The 26,995-nt window shown below is 39.8% G+C and overlaps 2 protein-coding genes across 6 annotated transcripts; both read right to left on the reverse strand.

The window, feature by feature from the left end:
• Nucleotides 1–81: 81 nt before the first annotated feature.
• washc2c (WASH complex subunit 2C) lies at nucleotides 82–11,498 on the reverse strand. 5 transcript variants are annotated; one of them, XM_022190076.2, is made up of 31 exons: nucleotides 11,342–11,498; nucleotides 9,928–10,071; nucleotides 9,555–9,719; nucleotides 9,320–9,388; nucleotides 9,068–9,241; nucleotides 8,853–8,946; nucleotides 8,674–8,735; nucleotides 8,539–8,595; nucleotides 8,352–8,450; nucleotides 8,116–8,200; nucleotides 7,880–7,939; nucleotides 7,632–7,753; nucleotides 7,430–7,520; nucleotides 7,291–7,344; nucleotides 7,008–7,208; nucleotides 6,760–6,905; nucleotides 6,519–6,629; nucleotides 6,045–6,137; nucleotides 5,569–5,670; nucleotides 5,369–5,476; nucleotides 5,107–5,279; nucleotides 4,810–4,930; nucleotides 3,539–3,976; nucleotides 3,305–3,433; nucleotides 3,060–3,161; nucleotides 2,847–2,921; nucleotides 2,566–2,625; nucleotides 1,909–2,136; nucleotides 1,103–1,807; nucleotides 852–1,020; nucleotides 82–734 (listed from the first exon to the last, which is right to left on the reverse strand). In XM_022190076.2, the coding sequence occupies exons 2-31, from the start codon at nucleotides 10,069–10,071 to the stop codon at nucleotides 589–591; spliced, it is 4,383 nt and encodes a 1,460-aa protein (XP_022045768.2). In that variant the 5' UTR covers nucleotides 11,342–11,498; the 3' UTR covers nucleotides 82–588. The 5 variants fall into 5 exon arrangements, with proteins under 5 accessions (XP_022045768.2, XP_022045767.2, XP_051815742.1 ...); XM_022190075.2 differs by having other exon boundaries at nucleotides 7,632–7,756; XM_051959782.1 differs by lacking the exon at nucleotides 7,880–7,939.
• A 1,468-nt stretch (nucleotides 11,499–12,966) lies between these two features.
• Nucleotides 12,967–26,648, reverse strand: slf2 (SMC5-SMC6 complex localization factor 2). The gene is made up of 21 exons (XM_022190074.2): nucleotides 26,485–26,648; nucleotides 25,751–25,785; nucleotides 23,905–24,440; nucleotides 23,520–23,774; nucleotides 23,141–23,192; nucleotides 20,082–21,511; nucleotides 19,903–19,985; nucleotides 19,690–19,803; nucleotides 19,422–19,589; nucleotides 18,484–18,589; nucleotides 18,307–18,394; nucleotides 18,070–18,211; nucleotides 17,848–17,935; nucleotides 17,569–17,745; nucleotides 17,295–17,389; nucleotides 17,095–17,182; nucleotides 16,882–16,992; nucleotides 16,691–16,768; nucleotides 16,493–16,579; nucleotides 14,472–14,540; nucleotides 12,967–14,367 (listed from the first exon to the last, which is right to left on the reverse strand). The coding sequence occupies exons 1-21, from the start codon at nucleotides 26,517–26,519 to the stop codon at nucleotides 13,963–13,965; spliced, it is 4,242 nt and encodes a 1,413-aa protein (XP_022045766.2). The 5' UTR covers nucleotides 26,520–26,648; the 3' UTR covers nucleotides 12,967–13,962.
• Between the last annotated feature and the right edge of the window lie 347 nt (nucleotides 26,649–26,995).

Below are 26,995 nucleotides of genomic sequence, written 5' to 3' on the forward strand. Positions count from 1 at the left end.
AATGATCAATATTTATGTCTAGACAGACACAACACAGATGAAAGACAGTCAGCTGCAAATAATCACGCATTTCAGATAGAATAAAATATGTTTCTGTTTAGTTATTAAAAATGAATTTTCTTTTTCATCACAGCCAAAGTTAAGAAATGGATGAATCTCTTAATAAAAACATTGTCAAAAAGGACTAAGACAGTAAGTAAACATATTGATTTCTCATGAACATGATATGGCACAAACCCAAAGACATGGAATCTCACATGGCGAAGCCAAAGAATACAAAATAAACAAAACAATTTACCGTTTAATTTCTGCAGGCTCTGAGGCTAAGCATACGGTATGCTTGTAAAGTGCTATCATGTATAATAAAGTCTAACACTATATAATAACTAAGATGCCAAGATGATTTTGGAAATGCTGTTGTGAGATAATTTTATCTGGGTCTTTATCTGCCAAAAATAAGCAACAGTATTTATATGAATTTCTATGAATAAATACTCTATCAACAGTGTTTCCGATATCTTTCAGTGATCCAAATGACAAAAGAATTAATCCATAATTTTACAAATCTGGCTAATCCAAAACTACAGTTCAGTTCCCACCCAGAGCATTAAGTGGGTCATCAAATATGTCGCTTGAATCCGCTGCTGTACTGGTCTCCTGGGGTGGAGGCGTTTTCTTTGCTTTTTGGGGAGCCTTTGACACCGGTTTTACTGTGCTTGGTGAGAAAATGTCATCTTTAAAGAACAGAGAGATGTGCATAATATTTGGTTAAACGTGCCAGTTAAATAAAGGCAGAAACAAAACAGAGGGTATCAAAAAAAAATTGGAATGTGTGTTTTATTGGTGCTTACCCATGTCATCATCGAAAATTGACTTGGTCTCTCCCTTTGTCTTGGACTTGTGTTTTGGTTTAGTGTCTGTCAGGTCAGCAAAAATGTCTATGTTGTCATCGAACAAGCTGGCATCAATGGTCTTCTCTTTGTGCTTCTTATGAACTTTAGGCACAGTGGCGACTTCATCCTGAGAACAAAGAAAATCGGTCAATAACAAAACATATTCTCATCACAGCACAGATACTGCCATAAATACAAAATAAATGCACCTGAAAAATATCTTGCTTAGAAAAACTGCTGCTGTTCTTGATTTCTTTACTACTTGTAGATGTGGGAGTGGAACTATTGCTCAGCCCAAAGATGTCCTCATCATCATCGTCATCTTCCAAAAAGGACGAGGCCTTGGGTTTCTTAGTGGTTGACCTTGGCTTCACCTTTTGGAAAAGGTCATCCGTGTTGTCATCAAAAATGGATGGGAGTGTGCTTTTATCTTTGTCCTTCAATCCTACTCCGCTACTGGCCTGAGGAGGTGTGGTCTTGGTAGTCTGCCTGTTGGAGGGTGTGGTAGTGATTGACGTTGCTCCAAACAAACTGTCAGAGCCGAAAAGATCATCATCATCAGAAGACGGCAGCACTTTGCTGTTGCTGCTATCCTTACTAGAGTCTTTCTTTCCGGCGTTTGTCGATACTGGCAGTGTCAGTTCAGAGGGTCTTGGGGGGGCTTGTGATGGTGAGGGCTGAGCAGGGGAGGATGTGGGCTGGGCTGTAGGTGTAGCTGTGTTAGGTAGTGATGGACTGGCATGTGAATGGCTGGATTTCTCTGGTAGAGGCAAGACTAAACCAGAGGGACTAGGGTTTGGCCCTGGAACATCCCCACTTTGGGTCTCTTCGATATCCTGTATGGATCTTTGGGCTGCCTGCTGCCTCGCTGCTCTGGACTGGGGTCTCCGCTGTGCAGAACCTCTGGCACGACTCTGCATGACAGATGATTTGGCAATATTACCTCAGAAATCCAAGCAATGGAACTTAAAGACTTATAGCTAACAAGCGAACAATGCTAGCGTTAAAAACCCACCTTGTGTGCGCTCTGCAGTGTTGTAACCAGGACGGGGCTGTCAAAGCTCACTGCTCCCTCACCGTCTGCCAGGGCTCCTACAGGCGTTGTGGCAGGGCTGGGGCTCAGGCTGGAGCTGGACACCCCAGAGGAGGAACTAGCGGCCATGCCAGGTAGTACGCTTACGGCCCCCGGCATGTTGGATGCAGCACCAGGGAGCAACGCAGCAGGGTTGATCATCAGACTGGCCTGAACATAAAAAACCAACAGAATCACCATTAAAATCATTTAGCAGTATTCATTTTCAGCTACTCTGTGTTCATGAAGTTTCTCAGCACGTGAGTCAGGATAGCATGAGAATCCAGGACCGTGGATGGAAATGAGGCAAGAGCAAGATGGGTAAGTAACAACTACGAAAACAGCACGAAAGAGTGAGCAAGTTCTTCCAGTTAAGCAAACTCGAATCGAAACAGAGAATTATCTTCATTCTAAAAGTTTTGCTGTTGTATCACAGCCAAGGTTTGAAGTTGGAATATGAAAAAAAAAAAAAATCGAGATAGAAAAAAAACTCTAAACAGAGAAAAAATGCCAGTGGGAGCAGGACAGTCTTTCCATAGAAAGATTTAAAGTGAAATGTCAGGAATGAAGACTTTAGATTCAATAAAACGAAATGATTACTTGAAGTTTCCCAATCCTTGATGAGGAATCTTTAGGTTTTACAGGGCTTGGTGCAGGTTTCTGTGTGGTCAGATTACAGTAAGATCAGACTTTTATCCAAAGAAAACAGTTAGGATCTTCATCTAGAAACAATACTATCTTTTAATAGGCACACTAAACTAGATAATGCAAACAAAAAACATCCTAAATCAAAACTATAGCCACGCTTGTATGTGTATTCATGGCTCAAAGGCATAATAGGGTGATAGTGAAGCTTCAGTACAGGCTTGCAGTAGACTCACCTGAGTCTCCGATACAGGTTCTGGACTTGCTAGTGGTGCTCTGTCATTTGGTTTACTGGGTTTCTCTGCTACTTTCTGGGAATGAACATAAAAGAGGGGTTTAGTTCAGTGACTGTTGCTACAGTTTATGTAATTTCTAAAGTATTATTCAGATCTAAGCAACCAGGAATCCAGTTTTAATGTAATCCCAAGAAAAAAAAATCTATTTGCTACCGGAGGAGGAGCTTTTGGCTTGACCGAGCTGAAGAGGTCATCCTCATCATCATCTGCAAACAGGCTGTGTGCAGCTGGCTTCACCGAGCTGGGCTTGGAGCTCTAGAAATGAACACAGTGATGTATCTTTAGGATTTAGTGAAACACGTGGATTTAAAACTCCGTATGTAGCAGAGTAAAATGTGATACTTTCAGAGAGAACAGAAGCACACAGGCACACAGAAAAGATCATCTTATATACTGACTGTAGCTTTCCCTGAGGTGGCAAAGAGGTCAACATCTGGGTCATTGTCCTTCTGCTGCGTCTGACTGAACAGCAGCTCTTCATCCTGGAACACACCTGTGCTCTTTGCCTGCGGTCGCTCCTCTGCAGGCTGCAAAATGCAAACACGCATATTTTAATAACTTGGCTGCAAGAGAAACAGGACAACTATGTAACTGTTCACCCCACTCTTAGGTTTACTGGAATGCAGACAAACCTTTAGTATCTTTTTTGCCGTGGGTTTACTGGGCGTGAATATCGGATCATTCCAATCAGATTCATCTTCCTCCTCATCGTCAAACAGACTAACAGTGTTTGTTTTGACTTTCTCTTCCTTCTTTTCGTCCTTCTTCACAAACGGCGGTGGGCTGTCCTTAGAGAGGAAGATGTCATCCTGGTCTGCATCATCCAATGGGCTCTTTGTCTGCTTGTTGGCAAGAACGTTAATGCCTCCAAAGAGACTGACTGCTCCAGCAGGCTTTTTACTTTCTTTGCTCTCCGGTGATGGTGATGCTGGGAGTGGCTCGGGGGGTTTTGCCGCTGGTTTCTCTGGCTCCGATGGCTCCGATGGCTTCTCCTTCGCTGCTGTCTGAGAAACTGCAACCTCCTCAGACTTCTCGAACAGCGAGGACGGCTGAGAGGGTGCATCAGTTGTCTAAAGAAAAGAAGTATTCTTGATGTAGTTAAACAAAATCTAATTTCAACCTCATGAACTTCAAGCAGTTTCTGGGTAATTTATTGATCCTGTCACTTTTTTTTAATTCACTGTGGGCTCATTTTTCACTGTAACATAAAGTCCTATGCCTCTATAGAAACAGAACAATCATGGCTAGATCTCAAAGATTTCTTTTCAGCAGTTATAATGCCATGAATAATACAATTTTAACTTCTACAGTTGAGATGTTTTTCACACTACTCTAAATATCAAATTTGGACAGATATGTCAAAAGGCTGAATGCCTTTTCCAAAGAAAGAAATGACTCAACTGTATAAAGTTTTTGAGCCATGCTAAATTTATTCTGTTATAACTTTATTATCGGCTATGACTTATTTTCTCTCAAGCGCTCTTGCATTCACAGGATTTTTGTAATGTGACTGTTGATCCCAACTGAGTGAAACACAACTTCTCAGTTGCACTGAAGAGTTCAGAACGTTTAGTATTTTATAGGATCTTGTGTACATGATTTATCTGTGGTCATTTTGTTAACGGGACATGTAAAGTGATATAAATGAAATATCAAAGTTTTATGCTTGTTTTTGGTTAATTTTCCTGATTGTTCTTTACATCACATTTGACACATTTAAGTTGAAAATCTGCCAATTCTTTTCGTTTTTACAGCTTCTCGCTATATAAATGGTGTCATTTTGTTGTTGTTTTTTTAAAGTATGAAAGTATGAATGCCTTTAAAGTTCACTGAAAGGAAGCTTTAAAACAAGAGTGCTTCTCAAGATGAATGTAAAATACAAAAAATACGCTGGTGCACTCACTTTTGCTGGGGCTGCAGCGTTTGTTTTAACAGCAGGTTTAACGCCAAAAAGGGATCCTTTGTCTTCATCATCATCGCCCTCATCTTCAAACAAAAGAGCAACTCTCTGAGGCTTCTTCTGACTGTATGAAGAGGAAAAGCACAAGAAAATAGTCAAGCATTTATGGCAATACAATATTTCATAAAGGATACTTTACTAGAGTAAGTTATGATGAAATGAGTTTTCTTAAGTTTTAACAGTGAGAAAATGTATTTCATTGGTTTGTATTATAAATAAAAACAATATCGCTGTAAATACTTTGACTCTTTTGTTGGAGCAAACAAGTCATCATCATCATTGTCGTCAAAGAGGCTGCTCTTCTGAGATGTTTTGGCACTGGGGAGACTTGACGGGGCGCTGGCACTGGCTTTCATCCCTCCTGTCTTTGTCTCCGGCTTTGTAGCACTACTTTTTGAACTTAACCATTGGTCCTGTCGTGCAAGAAAATCATACATCGTATTGTACATTCGATAAAATACTAGCAGGCAGCGGGAAAATATTACTTTTGTTATTGTCATACCTCATCATCGCTGAAGAGGGAGCTGGACGTAGCCTTACTGAGTTGTGGTGTGGAGGCTTTAGCTTGATTAGGTTTTGGTTTAGACTTCTCTGCAGATGCGAACAGATCCTGAAAGAAGAAAAAAAGCAGATTACAGTGTGGTATTCTCAGCAGACACTACCATAACTTCATTCAGTTTCATTAAGTGGAATTATTTTCACCTCTTCTTCTTCATCATCAAATAAAGACACAGGGGCCTTGCTGGATTTGCCCTGGCTTGTAGGTTCAGGTTTAGATGGGCCCTTAGGGGTGGTTGGAAATATCTGCACAAGCCAAATGAAAATAGAGTGTAATTAAAATATATTATTACTGCAGGTCTGCTCCAACACTCACTTCTTTTAAATCACAGCTCAAGACTTTTCTGTTTGCCACTGCTTTCCTATTATAGCTTACTATAAACCGTTTAAAAGCAAATTGTAATTTCAATTTTTTATATATTTATAATTTTCCTGTTCTTTTCTATGTTTTATTAATTGCACTTTTTATGCTTGTTTGAATGTTTCCAATGTTTCAAATGTTTTAATGTAAAGCACATTGAGTTGCCCTTGTGTATGAAGTGTGCTATGCAAATACAGCTGCCTTGCCTTGTCTTGCCTACTGTTACCACTTTTTCTTCATTTATATTTAAGTACCATACCTGTGAGTCTTCATCATCAGAGAAGAGGCCTCTGGTCTGGGGTTTGTGAGTTTGCTTGACAGCAGCTTTCCCAACATCAGGAGCAGGACCATTCTGAAATTCACAACACGACGACAAAAAACTGAATATATAAAATAAATGACTTTCTAAATTCAAACGTTCCTTCTAAGAAAATTCTGTTTTTGTCCTTAAAGAAAAACATTGGCAGAGCGAGGAGAAGGGAACTTTGTCAACACAAGCCAAGCAGAGCAGTGTCCTCCAAACTAAATTGAATTTGTTTTTTTTCCAGAAGGCACTCAAATATATGTTTGAGAAGACAGAGCAAAGCTTTTTCCAGTGCTAGATGGCCTGCACACTGAGGTTACAGAAGTCCAATGGAGTCCTGTTTGGTTGATTAGCTGCCATTCTGCATGTGAAAACACATCAAATTTGATTTTGTCAGGAGTATAAAAGCAGACAATGGTCTAGTCAGACCTCTTCAGATTTCTCAGACTCCTCGCTGGTAGAAGGCTGACGTTTTTTCAAGCCCTCACTGAGCAAGCTTTTAGTCCCAGGACCGAACATGGAGATGGCCCCTGCCGGCATCTAAACATAACAACGAATAGACAACACGGGGACACAAAAAAACTTCATACAGACATACCAAACAAAGTATGACATGCACACAAGCCATCATATTCAGCAGCAGTGAGACACTTGGCATGTTTGTCTTTACCTTCTTCTCAGGTGGTTTAACCTGCTCTTCTACCACGTCCTTCTTGCTTTGAGCTGGTGCACTGTACTTATCGCTGAATATGTCACCATCCTCATCATCGTCGAAAAGGTCAATAGCTGTCTTGGGTTTGGGTTTCTCCTGCTTAGCTGAAAACAAAAAGAAAAACAACCATCACAGAGAGGTCTCAGGATTAGGATCCCACCTTAAGTTAGACTAAGAAACTAAAAAACCCATTTTTACCCACTTACCAGAGTCAGACTTTTTCAGGCTTTTACCACTGAAGAAGTCATCGTCCTCATCATCGTCATCAAACAGCCCACCTCCTCCTCCACCAGCTGCTGCTCCTGTAGGAACGTGTCTGGAGGCGGCACTCGTCTTAACAGGTGCTGTCCCATTCTCCTTGCGCTCTTCTGAATCGGATTCATTCCCTGAACTGAACAGGCTGTTATCTGTTGAGAGAAAGCGATGTGGTTAGTTCAAGGACGACGAAGCAGACAGAAAACTGATATTAGCTGTTATATAAGTAACTACCTGGAAATATTGAAACGGCACCAGCTGGAATCTTCTTTGCAGGTTTGCTAGATTCTTGGATGGAAAAGAAAAGTTATTTGCCAATGCACTGGTTCGTTTTTTTCAAAACGTCTGTGCATGTCTTTGTAATGCGTCTTACCTGCAGCTTGAGCTGTGCTTTTTGTGCTTTCGTTCAGTGCTTTTTTCTCCTCAGGCACAGGAGGTTTTGGCGCCTCAGAGAAAAGATCACCCTGAAGGCAAAGCATAGTACAGCACAGATTAAATTCTGTCTGCCAAAGTTTCCATAATGTGGAATTACGTTGAATCAGAGAGAGCAATACAGATAATTAAGTTATACATACATCATCGTCGTCGTCAAACAGGCCTCTCCCACCACTGAAGAGGCCACTTTTCCCTCCGAATGGGGAGAAGTCATCGTCATCCATCTTGGGCGGCTTAAACATGTCATCGCTGTCTTCATCAGCTGCTGTTGGAATGTACATGACAGCATTGAGCAGCATATTTAGAACACCAGGCCTGCTGTGGAAATAACTAATGCAAAATTAAACAAAACAATTAAAATTGAAATGAAGATGAATGAGTGTCCTACCCTGTGGTTTTGCAGGCTTTGGTTCTTTTCTGCCTTTACTTTTCTTCTTGGATGTCAATGCTTCCAATGGCATGGTAGAAAGAAAAGACTCATGAGCATGCACATGCAGCGATGGAACATGCCTTCTGTGCAAATCTCAAATGTTAGCTTGAATTTCACAAAAGGATAATATGATGAGTGGGAGAAAAGAAAATTCAGTGGCATAGTATGACTGCTAGATAACGACAAGGACTTACATGCACGATCTCCGTCGGGTTTGTTCAGTGGTTCACCTTTGATTCTGGCAGCGAGCTCATCAGCAAAGGATGACGGACCTGTGGTCTGAATATTACATGAAAAGAAGCAGAGCAGATGTTTTTCACTGAGGTTACAACATATCTGAATTATGTCACACTGATATTAAAGAAAAGAAAAATCAAAAACATGTGTCTACACCACTCTGGTAATTTTTATTCTAGGAGCACAAGCATACTTTTGTGTCATCATCGTCATCCTTGTCCGATTCCCCAAATATGTCAGAATCTTCATCCTCATCTTCCTCATCGTCATCATAACTCATCATGGATGACTTCTAGTTAAGTGTCAGAGAAGAACCCTAAATTATACATTTGTTTAGCACAGAATGAAGTTACTGAAATGCAAACAGACATATTTATTACCTTTTTAATAATATTGTGGCTGACATCCTCCTCCTGGTTAAAGTCATCATCTGAATGCTGTTAAGTGAACAAAAACAGTGAGGTTTCCCATTTTACTTTGAAAAAACACTGTGAAAGAATGAAAAAGAGCCTTACAACTTCTTCTTTGTCATCTTCACTCTCGATCACACTGTCTCTGTCACTGTCAACTGACATTTCTGAAGAGAGAATGATACAAAAATGATGACAGAATAAACATGACATTATGTGAGTGCCAATGGAAAATGTACAAAGCCTGAGAAAGTTGTAATCTGTAGCACTGAACAGTAAATTACCATCACTTGACAGGTCACCAAGTCCAACATCATCTTGTTCCATGAAGGCCTGAGAACCAATCAGATATGGAAGTGGCCTGTCCACATAAAGATCCTAAAGACAAGGAAACAACATACACACAGACTTATTTACATTCATGTAACGGTGCAGCACTAGGTGCATTTCTGTAGAAATTTCAGTAATCCTCTTCTCTGCTTCAAGATTTACAGCACACCTTTGGTTCTAGGATGGCCTCTACTCTGTCCGTGACCTCCTCGTCCTCTGAGTCAGAGTTTCCTGCTTTGATGTCAAGATGCTCAAAGGCTGACTCCAGCACTTTCAGCCCATAATTTACAGCCTCCTGCATCTTAGGGATCAACTCTGCCTCTTTTTGCTCTCTAGTCTTCTCCTTAAGGGATAAAAACATTACAATTACAGGAATATTCAAGGACTATGAGTAACGTATGATGACTGTATGTTAAAATACCTGCTCAGTATGCTTTTCCAAAGCATCAGCCTTGGGGATAGTCTCTTCTACTTCTTCATCATACACTCTCTGTAACAAGACACAATGTAACAAGACCTTTTGGTTACCAGAATGATTACATAATTTCAGTCAATTCATAAATAAGTATGGAGAATAGTCATCAACTACAGTTAAAGTGTAGCAAATAAAGCTAAACAACAACAAAAGTGCTGTAAGTGAGGATGATAAACATTACATTTTCTATGAACTGTGTATTTGAGAGCATTAGAAAGTCGTTGAAGACTGAGTGCAAGCAGCTGTCTGTGGCCTTGGTGTCACGGATCAGACTGTCTAACTGCTTTTCAATCTCATGCGTCTTTGACAGCATTCTCTGGGAGAAGTCTTGAAGGAAGAGGAAGAGCTGTGAAGAAGTGAAAAAACAGCTATTAAGACAGGATCCGTTACAAGGTTACTTTTATTATAACAAAGCAAAGCACACTTGACAATCTTCTGAGCTACTACAACTTTTTAAAGCACTTCTGTAGTGTTCCTCTGATGATACGAGAAATGATGATAGATGACTGTTTTCTTGGCCTACTTCAGAGCTGAATACATCACGTCTGACTTACCCCTGAGTCAGCTGCCAAGGACCAGTTGGCACTGTTCTGCCGCATCTCTTCCAGACTCCACGGTCTCTCCCATATTTTATCATCCTTCTCTAAGTGTTCACTCCTGCTTGGGCCATTTGCCATTCCCTCAGGCAACCCACTCATCTGCAATCAGATCACTAGTTGTGATTAATGGAATTAATAATTTATACAAGTATTAAAATGCTTTTCACAGCATGAAGGGAAAATGCAAAATAAGAGAAAAAATATTTGTAATAATGTAGCCCATGTTTCTGTGCTAATCTGAACCAGTCTCTCCTTAAAATGGAGAGCTATACTGTTTGAATGTGAAAGCTTGTTAGAGGAAATAAACACCAAGCTGTATTTTGCAATTTGTGGGTTTTGCAAGTTTTTGCAAAAGCCCAAGCCATAAACTGAAACAAGCCATGGAGTTGATGCTTAATTTTAAAATTTGAGAATAACCACAAAGATATCACCAGGCTGTAGAAACTGAGGGTCGATTTCTGTCAGATGAACTACATGTATGCCCTTCAAAAACTCAGGAACATTGTGCAAACAGCACTCACATGTATCCCTGAGAAACTAAACTAGCCATAGTTTTTGCTAGACCGGGCAATGTTGTACTAGCTAGCATAAGCTCAACAGGTAACATAGTAAGTAAGGTCTGTGACAGGATAGTGGCATGAGTCTTCAGAAACAAGGAAATCAACATGACCAAATAAATCAGATATGAAGCCACCAACAGTTAAATAGCTCATATCAACAGTTGCCCTTTGGTCAAAGGTTTAAAACTCCCTATAACAAAACAAACTGGGCATAGAGATGAAGAAATCAAGAATTAAAAACGTTTTCTTTGTGTGATGGGTCAGTGTTATCCACAATAATGTGCATGCCAGCAGTCATTCTTCTGTAAGACATTTAAGGCAACAATAAAGTATCTTTTTACAGATTATTGCGGGAGTTAAATCACAGCCAATCAAAGCAGGGTCAGAATAAACGTTTGCAGATTTAATCCAAAAATACCATTCAAAGTGTAGATCCTGTCGGTTCCATATAATGGGATGACTGTCTGAATGTGTAGCTGCTAACTAGTTCCCAGTGCCATTGAAGGACCACAAGATAAATCCCATTTTAACTTTCATCTTCGCCTTAACTTCTATAGCTCTACTGCTATACGTCAAGCTGGCGCTGGCTTTGCAATAACGTTACAAATTTGCGGACGGGAACATCCTGTGTCTATATAAAGTTGCGAAAATGTTATTTCCTCATACGAAATTTTGCTTCTGGAAGAGAAAGCGGGACTGTTTGGCTAGCAGCTAGCTTAACTTAGCCAGCCGACACCAACGGTAGCTTCTGCTGCTCAAAGCCACACAGAGTAACATAACCGCCCAAAACTAACCGCTACCAGTCCTACCTTGAATACTTCTGGTCAAACGCTGTCCACAACGCTCAAGTGTGGTCCGAAACGACGAAAAAAACAAGATCGATTATGCAAAATTTGGCCTTTCCCTCATTGGTCTTCTGACAGGTCAGCCATGTTCTGTCTGCAGACAGTCACCTGACTGCCGTTGCCAGGCAACCCAGTGAAAGTGGGGCGGAGTGGAACAAACCAACAGCGAAGCGAAGAGGCGAAGAAAATACTGACTGATCCTGAAGGTGATTTCACGTGTAGTTCGTGGTTACAAATTAATCTCACTTACTCCTTTCTGCATTTAACAAAGATATTTTATTTAGAATTTGTACGCATTTCTCATGTGAAAGTCCAGAAAAACGTGCTGTTTACTTTTTGTTAAAATTCTCCCAGGATAATTTCTTGTCGAACATATATTTTTAAAAAATGTATATGCAGTTGTAAAGTAGTATTTTTTTAATGAAAATAAAAAATTCCAACATTTTGATATCTATCAGTATTTATCTAAGATTTCAGAAATGGACTTCTGGTGGATGGTAACCATAATAGGCACCAAGAAATTTGTATTTGAGGGGTTGAAATGATAGTTAGACTGATTGCCACTTAGCACAATGTTAGTTGCAAGATGTTAAAAAAAATTGTAAGTTCAGAGCAAATGATTTCACAATGAACTAACATTCATGCTTGACTTGAAACAAAATGTAAATTTTACTCACTTATGTCCACAAGAAAAAAATGATTCCCTGAGATTCATATGTTCTCATGTCACACCATCAATCTGACAGGACATTTATAAACATTTGTAATCGCTGTTTTTCCAGTGTTGGAACATAAATAAATGCATTTACTCAAGTACTGCACTTTACTTGAGTATTTCTATTTCATACATCTACTCCACAACATTTCACAAATAAATATTATACTTTTTACTCCACTACGTGTGTCTGACAGCTTTAGGGATAGGTTCCCTTTCAGATTTCAGGTTTTCACACCCTTCCTCTCCACTGAAAACTGCACTTCTCCAGATAAGAGGATTTTAAAGGCTCATGAGTTTCTTTGAATGAATAGTCACAAAACAGGGCGACTTTTCTTAACTCATGTAAATCTAACCATTTAGAGATGTGTAGTACTGGTAGTAAGAACACAATGATCTTATAGAATATCCTGTGTTATTATGGTATATTTATAACTACCCCAGAGCATACAAATAATAGTGTATGAGTTCGGCCTAAAAGAAAACATTTTTAATGCCAAACCACTGTTTTTTTGTTTTCTTACCAAAGTGCACAATAAACCTGGGATCTAACAAGTTGCCTATTATTGATTACCCAAAATATGAAGCCACAATTTTATCAATCTTTCACAATTATTTCTATGTACGTATGCATTTCACACATCCTCTATATTAGTCACAGTACTACAATCTATCTTTGTTAAACCTTGTGGAAATATAATCAGGTTTCAAAATACAAGACACAATTTTGTGGGCTTGTAAACAAAGTTTATTTTTTGCACATGGCAACGGCTATCAAAAATATTTTTAATAATTAAAAAATATTTTCTCAAAGAGAACCTTAACAAAAGTCACACAAACAACAGTGAAATTATAATGGCATATCAAAAAACAAGATAGGCATCAAAAACTGACATCATGACATGTTACAATAGGAAAACAGGTATAAATAAAATTATGAGTTCCACTGCTGCTTCAGTTGAGGGTCTCGGTACGATGACGGTTTGCTCACTCATTGCTGACTGGGACTCGTTTGAACTGTTGTTAATGTTATGAATGGCTTTTGCGCTTTTCCTCCTGTGAAAATGGCCAACTTTGGTTTTACAATTATTACAGTGGCTGACAAACCAAATTAAAGCTGCGTTTTCAGCTTTAGTTTGTACAGTAAACGTATTGTTTAAGACTAAGTCACTGTAAGGAAAAGCAGCCACTGCTATATGGCAGTGTCACCAACAAAATTAGTATACTTGGTATTCTTCTTTTACATTTCCAGGACAAAAAAACAAACATTTGGGCTTGTTTCTCATCAAGGGTCAATTTCATCACAATATCATACATACAATTGGAAAAATAATTAGCTTTTAAGTTACTCAGTCTGGATGAGTTGAGTGTTGACACCAAAAAAAAAAAAGTTTTTGAGGAATTACTAAAGTTGGACAAACAGTACTGCCAGAAGACAACAAGTATGTTAAAAAAACAAAAAAAAACACAGGCACTCCATAGCAGTGTGCAACACACGGCACAACTAAGGAGACAAAAACAGTGACATAGCAAGAGATAATTTACTAAACATATTTACATTAAGTTATTGTTTTTGTAGAAAAAAAGACATAACATTAAATCAATATTTTGCTTCATGTGCAGAACAAACTCCAAAGTAGAAAAAACATTCTCATCTCCTCTAAAATGCTTTATTAATAAATATACAGGTAATATTTGTGTCTATTTACTGTGGAAAACTATGAAACCTCGGGCTTAGGGATGGAGGAAGACCGGCAAGATAGTGCAAATCGAGCTGAACATTAAGGCGATGGCTCTTAAAGCACTGCAAACTAATGAAAATATCTAATGCAAAATCACCTGCTGGTACCAAGTGAAAAATCTCTCGTTTTCAAACCGTCTCACCCTCCACATCAGTACGATCTGTGCTCGCAGCATCCATTTGCTCATCCTCTGCCTGAGGCTCCTTTTGTACTTCAGGCTCCGCCTCAGGCATCACTTGGTTCAAGTCACAAGGAACTGACTCTGTTGCATCCTCTGTTTTGCTTGCTGCATTCACTGTACCGTCCTGTCCCACCATGTCTCCCGGCTTTTCATCAAGCATCATATCCTCCTCTGCTTCCACCCTCTCTGCTTCTTTCTCCTCCTTTTCCTCCTCAGCAATCATCCCGCCATCACTCTCCCCTGATACATTAGCGTCCTCCTCTTCTTCCATCACAGTGGCCTCTTCATCTCCTTCATCTTCTTGGCTGCTGATCAGTGTATCCCCCGGCTGCCAATAATCATACAGCCTGCCCTAAAGGAGGGAAAGACAATATAGGAAATGATTATCTTCAGAAAATAAAAAGAAAGAAAGAAAGAAAAGGAAGAGTGCAGTGTATTAGAGAGTGAATAATGTACATCAAGAGGCCTGGTCCTCTGAAGGAGCATCTGCCATTTGGTATCGATCCTGGCCACCAAGTCCTTCACCTGGAGAGAGATGAGGAAAAAGTAAATCTTGTCACACAGAATAATGTTTCCAAACAGCGTACCGTAGTGAATGATTAGCACCCCTGAAACATCAAAATGATTTGCATATGTTGCTACAGATTGCGAATACAAACCAGATTTACATATTGACAGCAGTACAAACATTTCTGTCACAGTTTTTGGGCAGCATTTGAATAAGAAAACAGTTTCCCAAAGTGTGTTTTAGTGTAAAACCACACGGGGATGGGCACAAACATGTGACCTTAGTAGAATAGGGGCCATGGCAGCTCCATTTAGAGCTAAAACAGTTAGGCAATTAATTAATATTTTAGTCAACAAAAAACAATCAGATATGACCAGCAGTTCCTTGTTTTTGGTGTCAAAACCCATTGGTTCCCTTCTCCTCCTTTGTGGATATTTGTTGGTCTTTGATAAAAAATAAACAGATTAACTTTAGGTTATGGACCAGGCACAGTTTTCACTTATTGAGTAGACAAATGTAACATGTTGTCACAGTGCTGACAGGTCTAACCTCATCCAAATATATTGTATGCCAATCATAAGACATTAATAAACAGCCTGGTTGGAGAGCTGAGCCTGTTTTTATTAAATTAAGCAATGAGGAAACAATTCTTGTAACAGTCCAGGGGAAAATATGTTCATCTGAAATTGAACTACTGTCAGTATCAGTAAGATTTTGCCTACTTCAGAACAGAATTTCCCCTAACTATTTTCTTGCTCCACAGGAGTGATAAGTTAGTCTGACTGACAGACTGGATATGTATACATCTTTGTGGGGAGCACTATGCCAACAAACTATAGGGTTAAAACAATTTGTCATAGGGTGGGGAGGCTGTGTTTAGGTGAGAAGAAAAAATCTTTGTTTTCTTTGGAAAACTTTTGAAGGTAGAACTTAAATAAAAGAAGCTGTTCAATTCTGATACTTGGGATATCAAGTCTGGAGCATGAATTGGATGACAAATTACCACTGAAGGAACAGCTGACAACTGTAAAAAACGATTTAACTTGTAACAAACTGAAAACATGCTTGCACTTGTGAAACATGCAATTTTCCTTATCTAATAAACGATTTAAAATTGTCTTCAGACCAATTGGTCTTATCTCTATAGCGTTAAAGGGCTTTGACAAAGTGGTTAACTAAGAGGTACTGAGGCAGGTGGAACGTCAGCTTGGTGTGAAGGTGTTGAGGATGCTACCTTCACATACCAACACAATTTTTGCATTTGGTGGGACCCCAAAGCACGACTAGTCTGTCAGCAAAGTGCTGCCACTCCTGCTGAGAAATGGGTCAGCTGTTGAAGATGGTCCCAGGAGCCACAATAAGCAGTCACTGATCGACAATCTGCAGGAACTACAGGACCATCCAGAATATCAACACTAGGAGCACAGCCTTCAAAATGAAGACGTCTGTAAAAACGCCTAGCAATTTTGTTCTGAACTGCTCCTATCAAACAGTTTGATATCCTGAATGTTACTTACTTCTAGACATAATTATACCATGCTTAAACCTGACAGGGCACTTAAAATCATCCCTATACCCGCAGGCATTAAAAACCAAACTTTGTTAATGCAATAAATACACTCACACACCTGATCTCTAACTTTAAGTTACTAAAACATCAAGTAAATATTTGGTATTTATGTTTTTTTGTTGTTAAGATTGTATATAATCCTAAGGTTTGTTTGTGAATCATGCTTTTAGCTTACAACTGTAGGTGCAGTTTTTGAAAATTTACTGTCATCAATGCATTCTTCTGACTTGTGTGTTTGGTGCTTGGCTATAAAACAAATTTCCTTCAGAACAAGATAAGAATAAATTTTGAAAGTATTCAGAAAATGCATACTTCTGTTTTCTTTTTACTGTATGTCAATCCTCCTCCAAATACCTACAGATGCAAACAAAAACCCAACATTTTTTTAAAAATTCGTACTTTGCTCCGGTAAAGACATTTCTCGCTTTCTCTGATGTCACACTTCACATGTGCGTTCAACTCGGATGACAGGGACAGCAGCTGAGCCTAAGAAACAGGGGAAAAACCATGGCAACTTAGCTTTAACAACAAGAATATAACAATTCCAACATTTGCAATCTTGATTGTTTTCAGCTCAGAAAAAGAAAAATGATTTACCTTTTGATGAGCCGTGAAGGAATGAAAATTGGATGCTTCATTTGTCAGCGTCAAAAGGCTGTAGCACAGGTAGTAGGACTGGAACACAGTGGACACAAAGTCTAGACTCAGACTCACATAAAAATTTAGTGAAAGAAGAATCTAACATGACTTTGAGGTAGGAACATTTTGAAATTTAACACAATGTCCACCTGTTGGTCGAGGATGGCCATGTCCTCTTCTTTATCTTTCGAATTCCTCAGCAAGCCTCGGAGAAGGGTGGAAGGTTGCATGCGGGGAAGGTATGGCCTCAGTTCAGAGAGCTAAGCACCACACAAATGGCATTAATGACTTCAAAACTGCTGCACAAGGAAAGTGTATATACGTCAAGTGCTATGTTCTAAAGGAAAATGTTAACAAATTACCTGAAACTCCTTTTGTGTTGGTCTGTAAGAGGAATTTCCATCCAGCAGCTTAGAGATCATGGACATGCTAAGATGTCTGCGCAGTTGTCTGTCTCAACAAAGTCATATTTTTTTAAAAATGTGGTACAATGTAAGAAATACAGCAATAAAATCAATAAAAAATTACTTAGACAAGCAGATTAGAGAAAAAAAAGCCTTACTTTCCACGTGTGTTGTCAGGCAGCAGATGAACTAGCAGGCACATGTTGTGATGGTCATCTGTCAAATTAGTGAGGGCCAGACATATTCTAGGAAGCTAAAGACAATAAAAATAAAATTTAACTAGGTAGAAGCCTTCACAATAGACAACTATACTGGATTAACAGCACTGACACCTTGAGCGAAAGGCCAAACACATCAGCAAAAAGACAAACTTAACAAAATCCCTCTGGATTTTTAGCAAATCTAAAGAATCTCATTTATTCAATCACTGACCATAGTGTCCCAGTCCCTGAAGTTGTTGACAATTTTATACTGCAGAGGGCACAGTTCCACAGTGGACTGCAGGATGAGCCGTGCGTCCAGGCCGACCCTGCCAGCCACAGTTAGCAGCAGCAGCAGCTCCTCGTCGCTGTATGCACGTGGGCACAGGCCCATACAGTAGTACAGATACTGCCAACAAGAACCAAGAGAAACAACCAAAACGGAATTATGAAGCTGTGTTTTCTCAAGTAAACTGCTCTTAAGAACCATCCGTTTCCTACTGCGTTATACCTTCAAGACGTTGTTGCAGTTGTGTTCCGGGAAAGCGATTTCTTCCATGCCATCGGAAGGACTCTCACTTTTAATGTAGACGTCCTCCCTGCACAAACACACAGAAGTTCAACTCCTTGAAATTAAAATATATCAAATAAACAACATTCAGCTGACTTCTTACATTCTTTTTTTTTAAGCCAAAACAAATGAATGAGTAACTCACAAAGAAATGCTACTTACAGCAAATCTCCTTCTGTGAATGGAGGCTGTAGATTCTCAAAAGGGAAGAGTGTGACAAACGCAGCTCCCATATTCATCAGGACCAGCGTCACATCAGCTAAACTGGGCACCCATACCTCAAACTGCTTGCTGCCGTTTTTCACTGAGTAAGTACAGACACAAAGAAAAACATCTGTTAGTATCATTCCCCTTATTGACAAAACACAAAAGCCTGTTGGCAGGAGTGGTGCTACCGACCTATCTGATAAGCAGCAGTGCAGGCGATGTCACACAGAGCCTGCAGCAGCTTTTCAGATACCATCCTCTCACTATGGACGGACATCATCTGGAAAGATCGCCGAAGAATTACTGCCAAGACTAACATTTGGACATCAAAATCACTACCAACGTGTTACAGGTGCGTGTTGAGCCTACCTTGAACAGGAAACGGGTAATCTGAGTTGGACAGGGTGAGTTACAGTTGTACGCTTCCTGGAACAATCCAATATTCAAATTCAGTCTGAGCTGAGCTGGGCTGGACCTGAAATAAAGCAGGGGGGTATAAGTGGAGAGAGAAAGAGGAATGTAATGCATTATTTAGCAAAACTAACAGTCTAAAGCTTTGCTAATGACTAAGAGAGGCTGAAATGTTCAATACATCCCACAGGACAAAGTGCTCGATGGACCCAACAACACTTCAGTGATGAGCCCAAAAATGTAGTTTGTGGCCAGAAGAAAAGCAACATTAAAAATCCCAATTATTCATTCCCTTGATAAATGTATCAGGTACAACATTATGACCACTGCCAAGTGAAGCAAATAACACTGATTATCTCTTCATCATGGCAGCTGTCAGTGGGTTGGATATATTAGGAAGCAAGTGAGCATTTCGTCCTCAAAGCTGATGTGTTAGAAGCAAAAAAATGGGCAAGCGTAAGGACTTGTTCAAGTTTGTCAAGAGCCAAATCACGATGGCTAGACAACTGGGTCAGAGCATCTTCCAAACTGCAGCGCTTGTGAGGTGTTCCTGGTTTGGCAGGTGGTCATAATGTTATGCCTGATTGATGTATATCTGGCTACTTAAAGAACTTAACTTGAAAAATGTTTAGATTTCCAGTTGGTAAATTTTTAAAATTATGTGCATATTGTAGTAATAGCAGCCTTGAAAATATTAATAACTACAAAAAGGGAGTTATGCCCTGCTTTACTTTATGTTTCTATTTGTAAAACATGCCGTACTTATGACACCATCAATTCACAAATTGACACATGGCCTAATATGGTAATATCTACTGACTTTTTGAGCTGACTTTCAGTTTAACACGTTGCTCTGACTCCTCCTATACACATACAGAGACACAAATACAGCTCACCAAAGAAGTGTTTTCTGTGCTGTCCTCTGTGGAGTGACCATGCATTGCCTGAGTTGCAGTGTATCCTGGTTAAAGATTTGGCCAAACTTCTCCAGGTTGAACACTACTTCTCCTGGGGGCACTTCCCTGATTGCACTGGACATCAACGAGTAGCGCTGCAAGAATTCCCTAGAAAACAAATTATGATAAAACATCACATGTAGTCTACAGTTAAGTACCATGTGAGGACTGTGTTCCAGTGATGATGTATAATAGACGAGATCCTTACTGCTGTTCAGTGGAGATGCCCTCCTCCTGGTTCTCCTCTGTCTCCTCATATTCAGCGATCCTCAGCAGGTCCTCATTACATGCATTAAGAAGCTGTGTCTCAATCTCTTTCGCTCTGATGGATACAAAGAATGCAGAGGATGTTAAATCCACTTTTTCAAAGATGCTACAAACACAATAAAAGATAATAAATGAAATTTTCTGAATAATATACTTTTTATTGTTGCTTATTTCCGTCAGCATCTGGTCAAGATTGTTCTTGTAGATTCCTGACCTTGTAATGGATGGAAATGTGAGCTGTGGAGGGAAACAACAGGTGGCATTTAGATCAAAACAGAGGTTCACTGGCCTTTAGATCATAGAGTTTATATCATGTATTCATGTGAAGTTTACCTTTTTTAACTGGCAGGTGGGATGTCCAGGTGTACTCGGCTCTGAGAAGGCTCCTTTCTCTGGTGTGTCTGGAGGCTTGGCATCCATTATCTCCTGGAATGAAATCAACTGCTCGTCCTCACTGTCGTGTGAGCTCTCACTTACATCCATGTCCAATGCAAAGCTCAGGCCCAGGTCCAGCTCCACATCTATGGGATCTTCTTCATTCCCCTGCTTTCTACTCGTTTCACTTGGCCGTCTACAGGGGGATGTATGACTTTGCTCGGAGGAAGGAGCATCAGTCTCACAGGAACTCGTGTTGTTGGAGACCGCAGATGTGTGTTTGCTCTCAGATTTTACACTCTCATTCTTTAGCTGCCTGCCCGAAGAACTGATGGGACTGTTTTTGAGTTCCTTTCCTTTAGGAGGGCAGTTTTCAAGTTTTACCCGCTTTAAAGTAACAGTTGGCAAGCAGATTTGTGTATTACGTGCGGAGGAAGATGCTGCATGAGTAGATCCCTTCACTGTAGAGTTGGGAGTTTTGTTATGTGACGATCCAGTTAATGAGGGACTGGTGCTGGATGAAGGGCTGGATAAGCAACCTTTCTCTGATATGGGTGACTTATTTGTTTCCCCACTTGTCTTTAAATGGGGCTTAGCATTCTTACATGCAGGGCTGATTACGTAAGTAAAGGGATCAGGGGTGAAAAGCTCATCTGCATCATCAAGCGGCACTACAGGTCTTCTTCTACGAGAAGTTTTTCTCCGCTCTACTGTACGACAGCTTGAAGAGCCTGAATTTGGTCTAGAGGTTGGTTTAGGCATGCTACTGTCCGATTTTCTGCTGTCCCCCACTTGATTGCTTTTGTTTAGTAGCTTCACTGATAAGCCTGAGGTACTACAGGCAGTATGCCCTGAGTGGTGGCTGCTTACTTCAGCATGAGGTGAGCGTTTACTCTCCATCTGAGGACACTCAGAAGATAACAAAGTGCTTGAATTATCCATTTTGTGGTTTTCTTCCCTTCTTTTTTTCACACTTTCTTCACTTGACTTTGAAGGTGATTTTAACTCTTTTGTCTCCACTTTATGATTCTGAGCAGCATTTGAAAAGACTTGCTTTGCCCCCATTGATGGTGCGCTCCTGGTACAATGTTTGGGGGACAACGATATGCAGCCTGACTGCGAGGGTTTGGACACTGGCCATGGCTCCAAGCATGCCGACTGTCCACATGCCAGCTCCTCAACCAAAAGACTTTCTGTGGTTTTGGGTGATAGCTCCAAGACTGAAGTGTTCTTCGGTGATGGCTGACAGACCAGTGAAACGCCCTGAACAGTGGAATTTGTTGTTTGTGTTTCATGACAGTTTGCCTCTTGAAGACACGGTTTCTTGATATTCTCGTGACAGTGTTCAAACTCCCTGTATCTCTTCTGAGAAAAGCAATTCAAGTCCACTGCAGGAGACAAAAAAAGACAAAATCTTTTTTTTCTTTCACCACTATTCAGCATTTACAAGTGTCTATCTATATCAATGTTCACCAGAGTTGGTATGCTACCAGCTGTGTGCTTTAATCTGATAATTACCCACAAATACATCACAACCTGTCACCTGGAGAACATTAACCAGCAACAAAAAAAATTGCCTGGCATCTATTCTGGTAATAAATCACTCGCTTTTATTTTTAAAATGACAACACTTGAAATGTCTTAGTTTCTTATATGGAGGACTTTGTGTTTTTCAGTGTCCTATAGCAAATCTGTTCCATTTCTCTTTTTGACATTTTTTTTCAGTTATTTTGTTTTTATAGATCTATGACAAAATACGTGATCAAAACTAAAAATAACTGCAGAGGTGATATATCACATATAAAGGTAGCAGCTTATCATATAACTACCAACCGATCAGGCTTACAATTTTTAGCCATTTAGAAACGGAGAACCTCGATTTAAGTAATTCACATGAGGGCCAAACTAGAAAAACAGTAAAATTAATATGAATAAAACAGAGGTTGGGGAATTATGAAATCTGACATTTTTGTGTTCCAACATTTTAATATTAAATACTAGTGCTGTATTATCGGATATGGTGGAATTCTGAGAAGACAAACAAATGGCACTACTGCCATCAACCCTCATTACACTTTCCAAATAAGATATGTCAGTCCACTTTTTAAGTTACATTCCACCAGTGAACAATCTCAGTGCCATCTGTATTTTTTTTTTTAATGAAGACATCTTAAACACTCTTTATTGTTTTTTTTTTGCATTATTATATACAGTCCAGCCCAAAATACAAATATTAAGAATAACGTCTGGACCTTGAAATTGAAAAGTAAAGAAGTACCTCTTTCTATATTAAACCAAAATAAAACAAAACAAAGAACAAAACAAAAACAAGAGCGGAACAAAAGGGTGGATGAGATGATAATTACAAATTAAGTTGGCATGACAAATGTATATTTATATTTAATTGCTGCCTTCTCGGTACAGATTGTAAAAAGGTGACCACACTTTCCAAAACTTCTCCTCTCTTCCTTGCAGAGAGTATCTAATCTTCTCCAGTTCCATATGCATCATTACATCTCTGAGCCAGTTAACATGAGTGGGGGGCTCTGCCTGCTTCCAGTTCAATAAAATTAATCCTCGTGCCAACAGACAGCAGAATGAAACTGCTTTGCGTTCCAATTGTTTTTTTATGACATTTTGATCTACAATGCCAAGTACTGCTAAGAATGGATTTAAAGCAATGGGCTTGTGAAAGGCTTTTGACAATGTTGAGAAAATTCTGGTCCAGAACATTGACAGTACAGAACAACCCCAAAACATGTGTGAAAGAGAAGCTACCGAATCTTTACAACGTAAACAGAAAGGATCTACATCTGGAAATACTTTACTTAATTTTAGTGCCATCTGTATTTGTTACATTATTTACAGGCCAATTGCATTTTCTCCGTATTGAAACTACAGGATGTAAACAACTCAAGTGACAAACCCGATACAATGTCAGCTACTTTATAATTTTGCAGCGTTGAATGATGAGTAAGAACTAGACAAATGGGGAGTAAAGGACAACATGTACTGACCTGTAATTTTGTGTTCATTTTCACTTGAAGGTGTTGGCACATGTTGTTGGCTCTATAAAAAAAGAAGTAAAAGTTAATCCCTAGGAAGCAGATTTCCTGTAGTGATTTTTCAACAAAGACAGTGTTACTCATGATTACATACTCTTTAAGCTATTATTGTCATCTTGTGGCCATTCTCATGTAGCCTGTTGAAAACCTCTGAATCACTTATGCTGCGTCAAACAGGTCTGACACCGTGTTTAGTGACGCTTCCTTTAGCGGTTGGAAAAACCACCAAGTCAATCAGAGCTTTGCAGGCAGAATGCAGGAACCCTCCACTGGGGCTGCAAAACCTCAAATGAATTTCAGGGGTCTTTAAAGATATAAGATATAACTTCACCTGGAAAGGAGCAGTGGGCCTGTGGGTGAAAGGAAAACTATAAGCACCACTCCCATCAGAAAATTGGGTATTTGGAGGCTGGTAGCCCCACGAGTGCCTCCGGCTGACATCAGGATGGCAGCGCTCTGGACCTGAAGAGGGTGGCGGCTTAACTTCGAGGGTTGCTCCGTTGCTGAGTGATGAGGTTGTCAGGCTTATCGGCGGCCTGCGCAGCACGACAGTATGTGTGTAACTTCTCACATCGCTAGACTGACCCTGACAGAGTGAATGGGAAGACCAAAAACAATTCAGCATCACGACTGCTACAGTAAAAGTTCATAGAGATACTTGACAAGCATCAACACTAAGATTCACTAATGGCAAAATATTAAAAATGAGACAATACCTGTTTTGATTCTTGGTTTTGTGTCATTACATTTTTGCTTCCTGAGTTAAACAAAGTAACCTTGGATTCAGTCACTGGATTTTTCTTGATGTAGGAGGATGAGGAGCGATCACTCGTGAAGTGAGGCGTTGCGGGGGAAAATACAGGGGGATATGAGGGTTGTGGCCCATTAGGTGAGGTATTCATGTTGGTTAGGCTAACTGGTGAAAGAAAAGAAGCAAAGAAAGGTCTTGGTCCCGGTGGTGCTGAATGCTGCTGAGGATCCAGTCTGTCCCTTGCCATTAGCAGGGGCCTATTTACCAAGTTTCCATTGTTAGCTGCATTGTTTGGAACAATCTCTGTTGAACAAAATGGTCGAGAGGGATGAGGAGGGTGCCAACGTGAATGTGGTCTGTCCTTGTAGCATAGCTGAGGTGTTTGAAGCGGCAACACCCGCCTCGGTAGTGGATGAGAAAGCCGGTTCGGGACCTGAGAGGGTTTCATTGGAGTATCCTGATGAAAGGACTGTGGTCGACAGCCAGGTGTGAGGTCCTTCACTAGAACAAGGAAGAAAAACAACACATGCATTACGGTTTCCTGAAGGGACTGTTTTTGTTACAGCATTTTAGCAGAAAAACTTCAATCATCTCTTCAGGCGACATGCTGTCACAACTGATTAATACTCCAATACTGCAATGCAAATAGTCCTGTCTTATATTTTTGTCCATGGTTGTGTCATTTTAACAGAAAAGGTAGGTTTTAACGCTGATGTTTCATTCCCTTTAAAAGACAAATTGACATTTTAAAAAAGACAAAGGGACATTCATGTTGTTCACTGGATTGCTGCCACCCTAGCACTGTGTGGTAGAGCAAAGGTCCCTGCTGGACCACTGCACTATCAGGTGCTACAACCATCACTTGCCACTTCCATTTTATATATCAACATCTTCCATAGACTGACACTGACCATTTGCAGTTCCTTGTAGCATGATAAGAGCATAGTGAGCAGACGTACATTCTGCATCGAGGTGTGCAGAGTTGCATTAATCTGTTTATTATGTTGTCTTTTGTGCTTTTGTTAACTTTTGGGGTGAATCCTACATCCATTTTTTAACAAATGAAGCCCAGGTTTGCTAATTTGAGACTCCAACTACCTCTTCTTAATGTGATTAGTGTTCTGATTTTTTATCTCATAAAGGCACTACTAACTGAACATTGAAATTTGTTCAGATTTTGATCTCACAAAGGTACTGATATTTGTACACTGAAACTGATATTACATATGAGTGTTACAATACTGATAACAATAACCATTTAATGTGCAATGAATTCATGAGTTGTGCTTTTGACCTTTAAAAGGAAAGAGATGGAGCTAAGCACTAACTCCAAGCTCAGGTGGCTACAGACAGGTCAGGCTGGAAAGTTACAAAAAATGTTTCTTCTTCTACACATGCACACACACTAACAAAGATAGAGTATCTCTCTCAACACTGAATATACAGTACAATTCTGTGTAAGCGATGTCAATTGGGATAAAGGAAGTCTAACACTTTTAAATAACGCTTGTCATTTTATACAGCAACCTTAAATTGACACCTTTCTGAATCGGTTTAAACAAAATTTAATCATTACAACCTTACTGAAGGCAGGATTAATTGCAGAACTTTTATAGACTACAAGCTATATTTGAAAACTGCCATTAAACTAATTCCAGATAATACTGTTCCATCTCTTACTGCAAGGTAAATTCAAGTCTAGAGAGAACGCACATATTAAAGCAAACCTCGCGGTGTAAAGTCAAATACGTTGTTTTCAGAGACATCAACCTCTGATCACATGACAATGAGGATGTGTCGCTGTGACCCACCTTTACTCTTCGGTGAGAAGTATTCTCCAAGTGCTCTGTAAGAAAGCCAGAGGGACAAATGTTTTAATAACCAAAATGTGTTTAGTAACCAAGACAATAACAATGCAACATAAGTGAGCATTTATTTTTGAATAAAACGGCAAAGAACCCAGTGCGGCATACATGACAGTCCTAGAGCTAGCCCTCCTCCCGCAGCTAAGGAGACACCTGATAGTCATCTCAGCTAACCGCTACCAATCACAGCATGCTACGTGAAAATGACAACACGAGTTCTACAGCAGTAAATAGTTCCAGGCTACATGGTGTTAGCTTTGACAGATTGTGATGTCGCTTTGTCAGCAGCGACATAAACATCTACATTTTGAAGCTAAACCCCAGCCCAGCAGCGTCAGTTCGAAATCTCGGTCACGTTCACGCATAAACACAACAGTAATATTACACAGACCAACAGCTACAAAGGGGAACAGCTAGCTAACGTTAGCAGGCAAAACAGCATAAAAACGTGTATATTTTAGTAGCGTGTCAGCGTTGTTTGCGTTAATGATAAACAGACCAGAACGGAAAGAATAACCCAAATAAGTACTTTGAGCGCGCATGTAAGTCGTACAATAGCGGCTAACTTAAAGTGTATCATGAAAATTAGCATGCCGTCGTTTCAGGAAGTGTTTAGCTCGCTGGCTAACCCGATTGCAACTTAGCAACTGGCTGAAATCAGAGTCGGCAGGTCTTCTTACCGAGTGTTTCCTTGATTTTCTGTTGCTTTCCTCATTTTCCATCTACGGCGGGAATAACAAGTCGCTGAAAAGCTCCAGGGCTGAAATCATCACAGCAGCAACACCGTCTCCCGCCTGTCGTCTCCTCAAACAACATTACACGAACTGCATTGTGGAACTTTGAGTCCAGAAGTCACTAAGTTTAAAGGGATATTTCCGATAGTCCACCGAGGTTCCTCTCACAGACAACGTTGACTTGCAAATATTGTCCATCCGCTTTTCTCTTGTCACCACCATGCATTTGCAAAATAAAACCGACTTTATAAGCTAGTGGTTTGTATTTAATCTTATTGTCCCATATGCTAGTCATGAGAAACGGTATGTTTGTATTTCTGTACTGAGAATGTTATGCCATTTTTCTATTTTAAGAATAAACCAACTAAATTCATATTTTGTCTCCCATTTCTGAAAGGGTTAGTATACATCTTTTTGAAAGTCCTGTTATTTTGCAAATGCAATATATAATTTAATA

Source organism: Acanthochromis polyacanthus, chromosome 15, assembly GCF_021347895.1.
Source record: "Acanthochromis polyacanthus isolate Apoly-LR-REF ecotype Palm Island chromosome 15, KAUST_Apoly_ChrSc, whole genome shotgun sequence".
NCBI classification, from domain to species: domain Eukaryota; kingdom Metazoa; phylum Chordata; class Actinopteri; family Pomacentridae; genus Acanthochromis; species Acanthochromis polyacanthus.